The 12,112-nt window shown below is 39.7% G+C and overlaps 1 protein-coding gene across 1 annotated transcript in view; it reads left to right on the forward strand.

Annotated features, from left to right (window-relative positions):
- Positions 1 to 12,112, forward strand: part of LOC138717338 (dystonin-like) — a 176,151-nt gene that overhangs the window by 98,739 nt on the left and 65,300 nt on the right. The window contains exon 5 of the mRNA XM_069850854.1: positions 4,301 to 4,362. Coding sequence (XP_069706955.1) covers positions 4,301 to 4,362 — 62 coding nt within the window. The remainder of the gene's footprint in view (positions 1 to 4,300; positions 4,363 to 12,112) is intronic.

Raw genomic sequence — 12,112 nt, forward strand, 5'->3', positions numbered from 1 at the left:
TAATTTGCAAGAGGGAAACATATTGTGAAATTAATTTTGTCTTCAGAGCTTGAAAAATGCTGAATTAATAGGTTTGGTGCTCTGTATTCAGGAAGAACATGAATTCATTATTGAATAACTGTTCCTTGAATGGGTAGCATCTCTTCTATGCAGTCTCATAAAAAATAATAAATGATAATTTAATAAAATATCATAACGAGTATTCCCAAGAAAGTTGTCTTAAAGTTTCATAGCCAGTTTTAAATCTGGTTTGAACTCCACTTTTGAGTACTTCACATTGCATCTTTAATAATGTTCTTTTAACACAGTTTTATGAATTTAATATAAGTAGATACTGTAATAGTTACAATATGTGCAGAAAAACTAGTGCATTTTTGCGTGCATGAAGAATCATGCATATCCAGGGTTTTGTGAATACCTGGATGAAGGCAGAAAAACCTGTTGTCTTATCTGGCCTTTTATGTAGGCAAACAAATAGCAGCAGAGAAATGCGTGTAACTCGGCGACGCAAAAAGCTGCCTAAGACACAAAGATATTTTTGCAAGTCTGTCGCTAGGTGGAGGAACTCCAAACTGATGTTTTCACCATGAGAATGAAGAAAGAAACACAGAAGTTTGCAGCTCATCTGGAAAATGGAGGGGTTCTGTACTCCTGTGTTCTTTCCACCTTTCCTCACCTCAGTGTGGAGATGAGCGTGTTGTTCTGCTTGTTCAAGCTGGTGGCATCTTGTTCAAGCTGGTGGCATTACAACTGGTATAGTTTCTCAGAGATGGTTTCAGGTTGCCTTCACGTAGAGAGGATCGCTCAGCAGGTTCTCCACAGGAGTGCATTCAAGAGTTGTCAATGCCACATGTCACCTTTGGTGTAATCCTGGTAGTGCGCCTGTCCTTCAGAGTAACCACTCTAGTCTGCAGACAGCATGATCCATGCAAACCATGGGAAAGTGTGGAAGGAGGCATTTGTGTTAGAAGGATCTGGCCCCTGAATTTGTCATTGGAACTGAGGAATGACAAGAACACACGATGACGTGCTTTCCTTGTGATAATAGCTTTTTAAGTCCATAGTTTCTAATCTAAGCCGCTTCAGTTGCAGGGTACCCGCTGTGTTGTAGGATAGGTTTGTAGAGTAGGTGGCAATCTATTAAGACTGGAGACATTTTGTTGATGTATTTTCCAGGCATATAAAGCAGAAGAGTCTTCCAGTTTATGCCTGACAGATGAGAACAATGTCTGCAACATGTGTCTGCAATAACAGGTAAAAACAGAGAAGCTCAAGTTGATTAATTAACCACTGAGGATTTATTGTGGTGATCTACAGATCAGATGAGCTAGGAAGATGTGTTTTCTTTATACAGCTTCTGGCTCACCTGTATTCTTGCAGGTAGAAGGTTTCCCTCTCCTACTGGTAGAGGAAAAACAAACCCCAGACTTCCTGGTTCAAAAAGCTCAGCGTTTGTACTCAAATGTTTATTAATGCACCTGAAAGTTCAAACTAAAGAAACAGAGATGCTCAATTTACATTGTATGGTGAGTTTGAAATCCAGAGGGCTCGTAGTTGTGCTTGCTGTGACAGCAGATGGGTTCTTGGCTCCTGTTTTTTTAAAAAAGGGAGTTGCTGCTTTCTGTCAGCTGGGAGAAGCCCTGGTCACTCCTTGGTTCTCCCTTCCCTGAAAAGCAAAGAAACTCTGAGGTTTTGAAGGGAAGAATGAGACGGTTTGGGGAAGATGAAAAGGACCGGAGGTCAAAGCTGGTGGAAGCAATGTGCTGCGTGGGTCAGTAACGTGGGCTGGCAGGGTGGCAGGGCTCCTTCCGAGAGAGCCGAGCTCTCCCTGGGAGAAGACTCTCTCAGGAGGCTTCCAGTGGGTCTCCTTCCATAGTTTGCTGTTTCTTTCCTTGTCAGCTGCCTGTTTTCCAGGTCATTTAGGGATCTAGTTTTGGTATGTTCTGCTCTGAGCTCAAACACACTGAATGCTGTTGCCCTGTTTTATCCTCCTGGTTCACATTTGGGTTTTTGGATTAAAAAAATCACAGTTGTGGTGTGGTGGTGTTAGTTTTTTTTCTTTCAGTTTAATTCTGGTGTTTTTCACAGCATGACAGGTGACACCTTTTCTCCTCATTACACATTTGTGTCTGTCAGGTACAGAGTTTTTCTGTGAATGTGTGTGTAGTCAGCATCACTTCATTTATGTATGTTGGCATTACAACTGAAAATATAATTGAAATTAACAATCACTGCGTGTTCCAACAACGTACAAGGAAGTGGATTTCTTTAATTTTTTATTTATTTTTCTTTTTTCACTGTAGTCACAGTAACATTTCCTGAAGTATAAACTTTTCTGGTAGTTAGGCAAAACCATCTGAGTTTACCTTAGGAAAAAAGACCTACTGTACGCTTGTGGGCTGGAAATTTAAATTCTGCTCTTGGAAAAACTTGTGTTCCTTTTAAAACAGGGACTCATAATGAAACAGTTACAAGTGAAAGTATTTCTGGATTTTTTTTTTATTTCTGAGATTTTCTGATTTCTACATCTACCAAACCGGAACTTCTACCTTATTAGGATAAACAACTTATGCTGGAAATCTTGTCTTGATACATGAAGGCTATAGGGAAATGTGTATCTCGCAGAAGGTTTTCTTAATCTGCCAGATTTTTGTCTCCATTAGTACTTCTTTGCTATTTAGTTTGTCTCTTACTCCTCTTATTTTGGGTCCTCCTTGTGTGGAGTGGGGAAAATGCATATGCTGGAATCTTGGAGTATCCTAATTGGCAGGGAAAAAGCATTTAGGGAACAGCAGCCGTTCTGTACAGAGATGAATGTACACGTATGCTCCGCATGCAACCTGAAGAATTCCTTGCTGCTGTAAACTGTAGCTGCAAAAGTTACAGGTGCGTTAAAAAAGGATTGAAAAAAATACCAGAAAACAGTGTATCTGTGACTCTTCAGTGCAAGGAGATGTATAAGCACGTAGAAAGTGTGAGTCACATAAGGGAGGAGTACGGAAAGGCTTCACAGGCTTTTGCTTGTCTTGTTTTGCATTTATTCCTGAATACTCATTTCTCACTACTGTTAGGAACAGCCTATAGTGCCCAGTTTGGCCCAGGATGGGCTCTTGTATAGTCTCAAGGTGTTTTAAAAGACCTCAGTATCACACCAGAGACTTGGAAGTTGATGAACATGAACCTGGCATTAATTAATTTCTTATTATTACTTATGTTGCCTTTGACTAATCTGAAAACAGCTTTTTTTAATATAAAATATAGGATCTGATTTGGTCTTCTAGTGATGGCAGTAGCTGCAGAAGAGGTCATGTTTTGCTACCTGAGCTTCTCAGCCACACGGCAAATTGTTTGAGTCAATGAAACAGCTGTAGTTTTGTTGTACTGAGTCTTAAGGGATATTGCTATTTCAGGCTTGCACAGATGGTCCTCATCCTAATGCACTGTGGCTCCTGCTCCAGGGAGCTCTGGGACTGCGAACGGGCTCTGTAGCAGTTGTGCTGGCCAGTGACCACGCATCGGGTTGTGGAGATAACTTCACCCTGGCTCTGGAGGGGCAGTCAGCATTTATCTACTGTGGCTTGCTAGAATACATGCGTATACTTCCCCTCCACAAGTGGGATTCTTTCTTACCCGAAGTCTATTGCTTTTATTGTTTCTAATCAATATTTTATTGGCTGGCGTTGATGTTAACAGCCATGTAAGGGAGCAGACTGCTGGTGGTAGCTGGGTCCCATCTCTGTGTTAGTGGACATCCCTATTTATAGGGGATTAAAAGAGAATTCTTTCTCTGACTGGAGCTATAGCTTATCTTTCTGTGTTGGAACAAGGATGATATTCCAATCAAAAAGCATAGTGATTAAAAAACCAGCTTTCATATTGTGAGAGATTTTCTATTGCGAGACACTTAAATTATTAAACTGGATTTTAGAGACTACGAATAGTATTTGTAGCTCTTAAAAGTTCAGCTTGATCTTTTTAGTAATTTTTAGGGGACAGTTGACTTGTAGGAAGTTATACTTTTGTTAGTAGCGCTTCTATCGTATCAGCGGGTCTGTCTCCCTGGAGGAACTCACCTGCAGCTTCTGCTCAAGGAACTTCTTCAGGACATGCTGTGATGTACTGCAAAAAACATTTGCGTGCTATTATTTTGATTGGATATTTCAGAGCTTTTTCAGGCTATTCTGGTTTAAAACCTTATTAGAATGCTAATTTTCTATATAAAGCTCTCCATTAAAAATACATCTTCTGCATTATTTATTAGAGCTGTTAAACCCTTTTCTTTTTTCCTCTTTAATTCCAGATGAGCGGGACAAAGTACAGAAGAAGACCTTCACAAAATGGATAAATCAGCATCTCATGAAGGTCAGTTGATATTTCTATCATGTCTGGATGACTGATTACTACAGCAGTGATTGTGTCTTTTACTAAATGTTTGATTTTGCGATGCAGCTGCGTTACATATAATAAGGAAGGTCTTAAATGGTGAGATTTATGCATGTACTTTGTCTTTGAGGAGTCACGGGGGAGTTGAAATGCAGCTGTCTGATATCCTAGGGTAATCTGTTTGAATGCTTGAATTTGAAATTAAAATGAGTCAAAAGTTTAAGGGACGTGATTCCTTCCTACAAAGCTTGATTCTTTTCTGGTTTTAGTGTTGTGGCTGTAGTACCACAGCTAAGGCAAATGGATGAAAACATTGAGGATAGGGAAATGACCTTGAGAAATGTGTCTCTGGATCATCCTTGGCATCAGTATACTGCGTATGGATTAGAAATAGAGGCTTTCCAGGGACTAAAGTCCCTTTTCAGTATCTCCTTTCGAATAGCAGTGAACTTTGCGTCAGGGACAGAGCACATCATTTTAACAACAGGTACAGCTTATAGTCAACAAGGAACTAGAAGCCGTGAGTTCACCTTCACTGCTTGGCCATTCAGTTCTAAATTTAATCTGCTGTTTCAGCGCCAGCTGCCTGGTCTAGACACTTCTCAGGAGAAACAGATTATATAATTACTTAACATAGCTTGCTTTGATTTCCCCCCCTCCCCTCCAGAGGTTGAATTCATGTAAAAATCACATTAAATAGAAATGTATCTGCAAACTGTCAGAGTTGAGATTTAATCAATACATGTAACGTTCAGACACTGTTGGAAAGATCTGCCTGCATTTGAATTTAGAGAAAGATACTTTGTTATTTAGGAGGCAACTTAATTATCTCTCTGCTTTTTGTAACTATTCGAGAAATATATTGGACACTAAAGAAAAACATAATTTCTTCAGGGTTGTTTAAAATCAACTTATTTCTCTTTCTTTTGGCTCCTCAGACCTTTAGAACTTTCAGAATTCTGGTTTCACATCTTTTAAAAGTGTGAAACCTGTGTAGCTTTTGGAAATGGCCTGATGTAGAGAGCTAAAGGTCTGGATGTGAAGTTGGTCCCAATATTGGGATTTTTTTTAGCAAAAGACCTCTCATGCAGAGTGGTCTTTTAGTCCTTCCCACCATGGAGTGGTCCTGACATCTGCCTCTGTGCGGCACACAACCTTTCTGTGGGCAGGGTGAATCTGTAGTCACAGAATGGCTTTTATACCAATAGATTTTCCATTGTGGATTTGCTAGACCCAAGGGAATCATGCTGTTTAGAAACAGCTGCTCCAAGGACCCTTTCTGTGCAGACACATCCTCACCATAATCCTGAAATGCCCCAGTGGTCCCGTGTCCTTGCAGAAGTCTTCCAATTGCTAATGGGAAAAGACAAAAGGCTGTGAACCTGCAGCCTTCCCTCTCTGGATTTTACCTTGTATTTGCAATATAAGAAATGTATCTGTTGTTTAGTACTTCAGACAAATTAGATTTAAAGAAAAAAAAAACATGCAGGAAGATTGCCAGTGCTCCGGCAGCAAAATGCAATCTCCAAATTAACTCTCAGACGTTTCTTCTTCTAATCCAGGATAATTGTTACCAGGTTTGTAGAGGCTGTGAATCTATGTATGTATTAAAGATGCATTGTTAAGATGCAGTTTTAGTTTTCTGTGGGATTCGGAAAAGCGTATCTGAAATTTTTTGGAGAGCAATCCTTTAGTATGTGTTAAAAATGATCCCTGTTTTTACAGAAGAGCAGTGTATTGAAAGTTATGTGTCTATACAGCACTGTTGTACATGCTTTTAAAACTTGCACAGTCATCACTGCCACATCGTCAGCCTCTTGGGAGGGGCTTAAAAAATATTGAGGCTCTAAACCCATAAAGAAATTAGGGTAAAGAGTTCACACTAAATCCTTTTGACTTGCTTGACAAGGTCAATGGCCTTAGGCCTCAGTCTTCAGATAGTTCTCAGTGTGAGTGATCGTAGAGGTAGATATAGCTAGATCTATAGATATACGGGGTGGGTGTCTGTGTATGTACTGCTGACCTTGACTTTCATCTCAGATTGCACTTTACAGTTCAAGTTAAAGATCGGTAACTTGCACGAATATAGTCTGAATGTAGCTCTCCCACTAATCTGGAATTTATGTAGCAGCTCAACTTTAGCTTTTGGAAACACTCAGTTTGAAAGCAGTTCATGATGCAGTTGTCAGATTTATGTTTGTACAGTTTTGGTTCTAGAATAGTTTCTAGACTTGCATAGAAATGAAAATCAGTCTTTGAAATGCTCTCTCTTAAGCCATAAGGGCATATTTAGAGAATATTATTTAATGGAGGTAATGCAGAGAAAGTAGTATGGTAAATCTCTGCATTTCTAGCAGAGTCGCTGGACCTGTCCTGGTCTGTGCATTAAGTTGAATTTAAATTCTAGTTTTCAACTACTGTGCATTTAATACAAAGTATGTACAACTCATATTTGCCCATGCACTGCCGATAGCTTGTTGCAGACAAAAAAAGTTAGAAATTGGCTTATTTGAGTTAGGTACTGAAAATTCTCTTGTAGGTAGCTGAGAGAATACGCCCTTCTAGATGTCTTCCACTAAGTCATCTACCTTAGGGGAGATAAATTGTGACCTAGAAGTGCTTTCACCACTGACTGATAAAAAGGAGGTCATTGTGCTTTATCTGCCATTGTGTAGGGTTCAACAAGAAATGGGAAGGATAAAGGTGATCATGGAAATCATAAGAGATCATGGAAAACACCAGACCATATGTATGGACAGGATCCTGCTATGGGCACAGGAATGAATTGCGTTTTTTGTTCATCCTTTTTCCTTCCTATTTATGTTCTTTAATTTCTCTTTCCCCTGTTTCTTTCCTCTGAACCTTACTTCTTTTTTGATTTTCTTTTTCTGTTTTTCCTTGTTTATTTCACTTCTTGTTTCTTTTCACTTTTCCCCAGCTTGTTTAGTTCTTTCCTTGCTCATTTTAGTTAATCTTCTACTCTCTTGCAGTCCTTGGGGAAGTACCGGACTTTCATCCATTTATTACAGTATATTCATAAGAGATTTTTCTAGGTCAGCTGCACGAAGCTTTTACGAGTTACCATCTTTTGTCGGGGGGTGGCATGAAAGCCTGCTGTCATTCTTCTAATTAAATTCTGTATTTGTGGGATTCACTGAGTACCCATAAACAAGAAGAGGACTGAAAAATACTTACCCTTCTGCCCTCTGTTGCCCTTCTTTAAACACATTGGATTCAAACCATATAGATTCGTAGCATATAAAATTCAGTGTATGAGATTAGTCCCTCATCAATTCAGGTGACAAGTTAAGCATGTATTTGTGTACTTTGCTAAACTAGAAACGTAGTTGTTGCAGGAATATTTCCTGCAAATCATCTCAAGTTACATAGGTTTAGAGACCGGTACATAATATGTCATTTGCAAAATTCAGCTGTTATCTTTGAATTCTGCACTTAAAGATCAAGTGGACTGTCACTACATTTTTTAAACGCTGAAGTTGTTCTTTTGAATTGCTAATAGATTTTTTTGAGGACTGTTTAGAACGTTGCACTTGCTAAGGCTCCTGTTTAATGTCTGATAGTGTGGCTCCAGTTTAAACGTTACCTTTTACTTCTTGTTGATGGATGGGCTGGAGAGGTGAGATATTGGACTTCAGACTCATTCACTGCTGTGAGTGAGGGAGAAACTCATATGCTAGTGTAGCGTGGTGGTGGGATAGAGATCTCCTCTCAACTTCTCTAACCCTCCCCCTGCTTCCAGCAAGTGTTTCACTTTGCTGTTGCCAAAATAGAATGTTAAATTTTAGCACTTGTTACAGCAGTAAATAACCCCTGATGTGACAAAAACAGGTACATTTGCAGAAGAAGGGGGTTTTATTCTGGTATAACATTTGCATGGTCCTAAAGCACTCAAAGAGAAATCCAACATCCACCAAAGCCCAGAAATTCTTCCCAATGCTCCTTTGAATCACAGGCCCGGAAACCTAAGGAGAGAATGACAGGATTGTGAAATACAGAGGGAGAAGGAGATACAAGTGGGAAAATAAGGAAGTTGTTGATAAAAAAGGAGTAAGAGCAGACAAATTCTTGTCATTCATTTCCTTTCTCAAAGCAATTGAAAAATATTTTTGTAGTGCCAGATTTTTGTCTTTAAGAGTTTAAACAGGATGTTTTCAAGTACTTCAAGTTTTTTTAATCGGAATTATGATGCACAGATAATGAGACTAAAGGCAAAGTAGCCAGAGACTGGCTACCTCAGTGCTCTGATGGGAAAATGTAAGGAATATCTGGGCGTTTTCCCTCCAAGGGTCATTTTTCTTCCTTTTTCATGGAAGAAAAAGTTGTAGAAAGTCTTAACGGAACCTGTAGTGGCAATGCTGGACTCTGGGGTGCTTGGGCAGCTCCCTAGAGTGCTCCTTGCAGTGCAGACAGCCTTGGGACTCTCAGCTATTTATTCTTCGCAAGGAGGGTGGTGAGGCACTGACCCAGGTTGCCCAGGGAAGCTGTGGCTCCCCCATCCCTGGAGGTGTTCAAGGCCAGGTTGGATGGGGCTTTGAGCAGCCTGGGCTGGTGGGAGGTATCCCTGCCTATGGCAGGGGGTGGAACTGGACGATCTTTAAGGTCCCTTCCAACCCAAACCCTTCCATGATTCTATAACTAGGTGGACTTCGGGAGAGACCTGCAAGTGGTGAGAGCAAGGAGCAGCATCACTGCACAGTTATTAGTTTCCCCAAAAGTAGCTTCTAAAGCTCCTACGAGCAAGAAGGTTTTTCTAAGAGGCTGGACAAATTGTTTCTAAAAATACTGTTTTAAAGGTATCCTTACACATCCTGTACAGTCTTGAAGTGGTATTGCATTAGAGATAGAGAGCAGCTTTTTGTTGTGCAAAGACTAAATGAATAATTCAGGGTAGAAACCTGAAGTTATTGATTCCTGTACGTCCTTGAGGCAGCACACGGTTTTTAAATGGCCACTTTGGTCGATTGCTTTGTGAAATGTTCAGGTATGCACTTAATTGCAGGGGAGCCACTCCTGAGAGAGTGCAGTCCTTCCCATGCTGAAAGGTGGCACTTCACTGACACTAGTGGTTATCGTTTTAGAAAGCACTTCTCTGCAATATCTTGTTTTTAGCCATAGGGTTAATCTGTTAGTTAAAATTCCCCACCTCCTCCTTTTTTAGAAAGGGACTGTTTTTAGCTCTACATTTTTATTGATTTTAAGGAATGAGGCGCCTGGTGTTAATCTAGTGGTAGTGACTGTTTATAAAAAAAGTCTCTATTTAACACCTTTTATTTTTGAAACATACTTGCAAAACCCATGTTTTAGGTTTCTTTTCCTGTGTTAAGGAAAACAAGATGAAGATTGCTTGCTGTGTTGGTGCATCTACATGAATCTTCTATGTATTCCTCCTAGTTAACTGTGACAGCTGCTGCAAACTGCTGGGAGCAAATCCTGTAAAATCCCACTTCCAAGCCAGCATGCAACTTGCTTTAGGCACCAGGTGCAGCTGAAATATCAGTATTTCCCCCTCTATTTTGTTTTTCAATTGTTCAACAAGGCCTCTTGTCTTCCTTGTAGACAGAAGAATATTTCAATTTTTCTCCTAAGACTTTTGCTGCTATCAGGACTATTCTAAAAGGTCTTGAGATGTTTTTTCTTTGAGACATGCTTCTTCCAAAATATATAGAAAAATAACTCTTGAAGATCATTAGTTAACGGTGTAAAGAACTATTTGTTATTGTCCCTAGAAATCTGCAAAATTATAATTTATTCATCCTACATTGCTTACAAATTTTTCAAGTCTTTCACTTGGACGTAAACAGTCCAACATCTTTCATCTACTTGGTATAATCTATAGCTGTATGGAAAACAGATCAGCAAGCAAACTCAGAACTTTTTTTTTGTGTTTAATCAAAGCTTACATGAGGGAGGAAGGTAACGAGATGGTGAGGAAGAGTAGTGACTGAATGCCAGAAGTTAAAGCTGAATAAGAGGGGAAAATTTGTGCAGAGGTTTAGAGGCTAATGATAAACTGCATCAAAAAAATCTCTCTGCAAGCAAATAAATAAATAAATCCAAGTCAATAAAAACTGTGCCACAGATTTCGAGTTTGTTTGATTCTCTTAATGCATGCAGACTTCATGACTAATTGGGAGCTGGAAAGGGAAAAATTGAAAACAGTAAATTAAATATGCATGAAATATATGATAACTTGAGTACATCGATATTTTTATGGCATGAAGCACTATTGAACCAGTTGAGTGTGTGTTTTCTGAACCTTTTTATTGTGGTGTTTGGTTTTTTAAAAATTGTTTTATGTAGATGCTCATATATGAACGAATGAGTATAAGGAGAATTAAGTCTACCATTGAGGTTACTGTATGATGAAACAGAACCGCTAGAATTGATGTTTCCTATGACAAACTAATATATTAATGTATTAATTAATTCTCTTTTTGCGGGTTCATTGTTTGCATAGATTTTATTTAGTGTCATTTATTTTTTAGAGATCACAAGAGATAAAATTCCACGATTTGCAATTAAGTGCTGTCTTTTTAATTATTAAATTATGCGTGGAATTATATTTTATCTATGTACTTTTGATGTATCCACATTTAATAATTATTTCTATATCAGTTTAGAAGCTCTAACTTGATCTTGCTCTCATGGGCCCAGTATAACTGTGCCATTGGCTCCACTGGGGGTAGTATGTGTCCCAATATGTGGACTTCAGACAGTAAGCAACCTCCAACATCCAGTCATAAATATTGCCAAAACATTTAATTCTGCAGCAGTATTTCGTGTACTTCAAAAAGCTGTTGCCTTGATGTAGAATAGATGTTTGACTACGTGGGGACCTAGGAAGATATCAGAATATATGTTGGTCATCAGGTGGCTGAACATGAGCCAGCAGTGTGCCCAGGTGGCCAAGAAGGCCAATGGCATCTTGGCTTGGATCAGAAATAGTGTGGCCAGCAAGAGTAGGGAAGTGATCATGCCCCTATACCTGGCACTGGTGAGGCCGCTCCTCAAATACTGTGTTTGGTTTTGGGCCCCTCAGTACCTCGCATCCAGAGAAGAGTAACGGAGCTGGTGAAGGGGCTGGAGAACAAGTGTTACAAGGAGCTGCTGAGAGAGCTGGGGTTGTTTAGTCTGGAGATGAGGAGGCTGAAGGGAGACCTTGTTGCTCTCTACAACTACCTGGAAGGAGGTTGTAGGGAGGTGGATGTTGGTTTCTTCTCCCAAGTGATAAATGATAGGATGAGAGGAAATGGCCTCAAGTTGTGCCAGGAGAGGTTTAGATTGGGTATTAGGAAATATTTCTTTACTGAAATAGTGGTGAAGCATTTGAACAGCTGCCTGGGGACGCGGTGGGGTCAGCCATCCCTGGAGGGGTTCACCAAGTGTGTAGATGTGTTGCTGCGGGACATGGTTTAGTAGGTGTGATGGTGGTGACAGTTGGACGAAAAGGTCTTAGAGGTATTTTCCAAACATAATGATTCTATGATTCTTTAAACATATTTTTCCTGTAAAGAATGTGTTGTCTGCTAATGGCATTTATGGTGCTTTGAACAAAGGAATTTAAAGGTAGTAACATAATCCTCATCTGCCTCCTGAAATACAGGACTTTGGCTTTGAGCACATAACATTGTCTGTCAACCTTATATTTTACCTGCTTTAGGTAGGTGCCAAGTGTATTGCCTTTGATTGGAGGCCAGCTTTATTGGGT

Source organism: Phaenicophaeus curvirostris, chromosome 2 (genome assembly GCF_032191515.1).
Source record: "Phaenicophaeus curvirostris isolate KB17595 chromosome 2, BPBGC_Pcur_1.0, whole genome shotgun sequence".
NCBI lineage: Eukaryota > Metazoa > Chordata > Aves > Cuculiformes > Cuculidae > Phaenicophaeus > Phaenicophaeus curvirostris.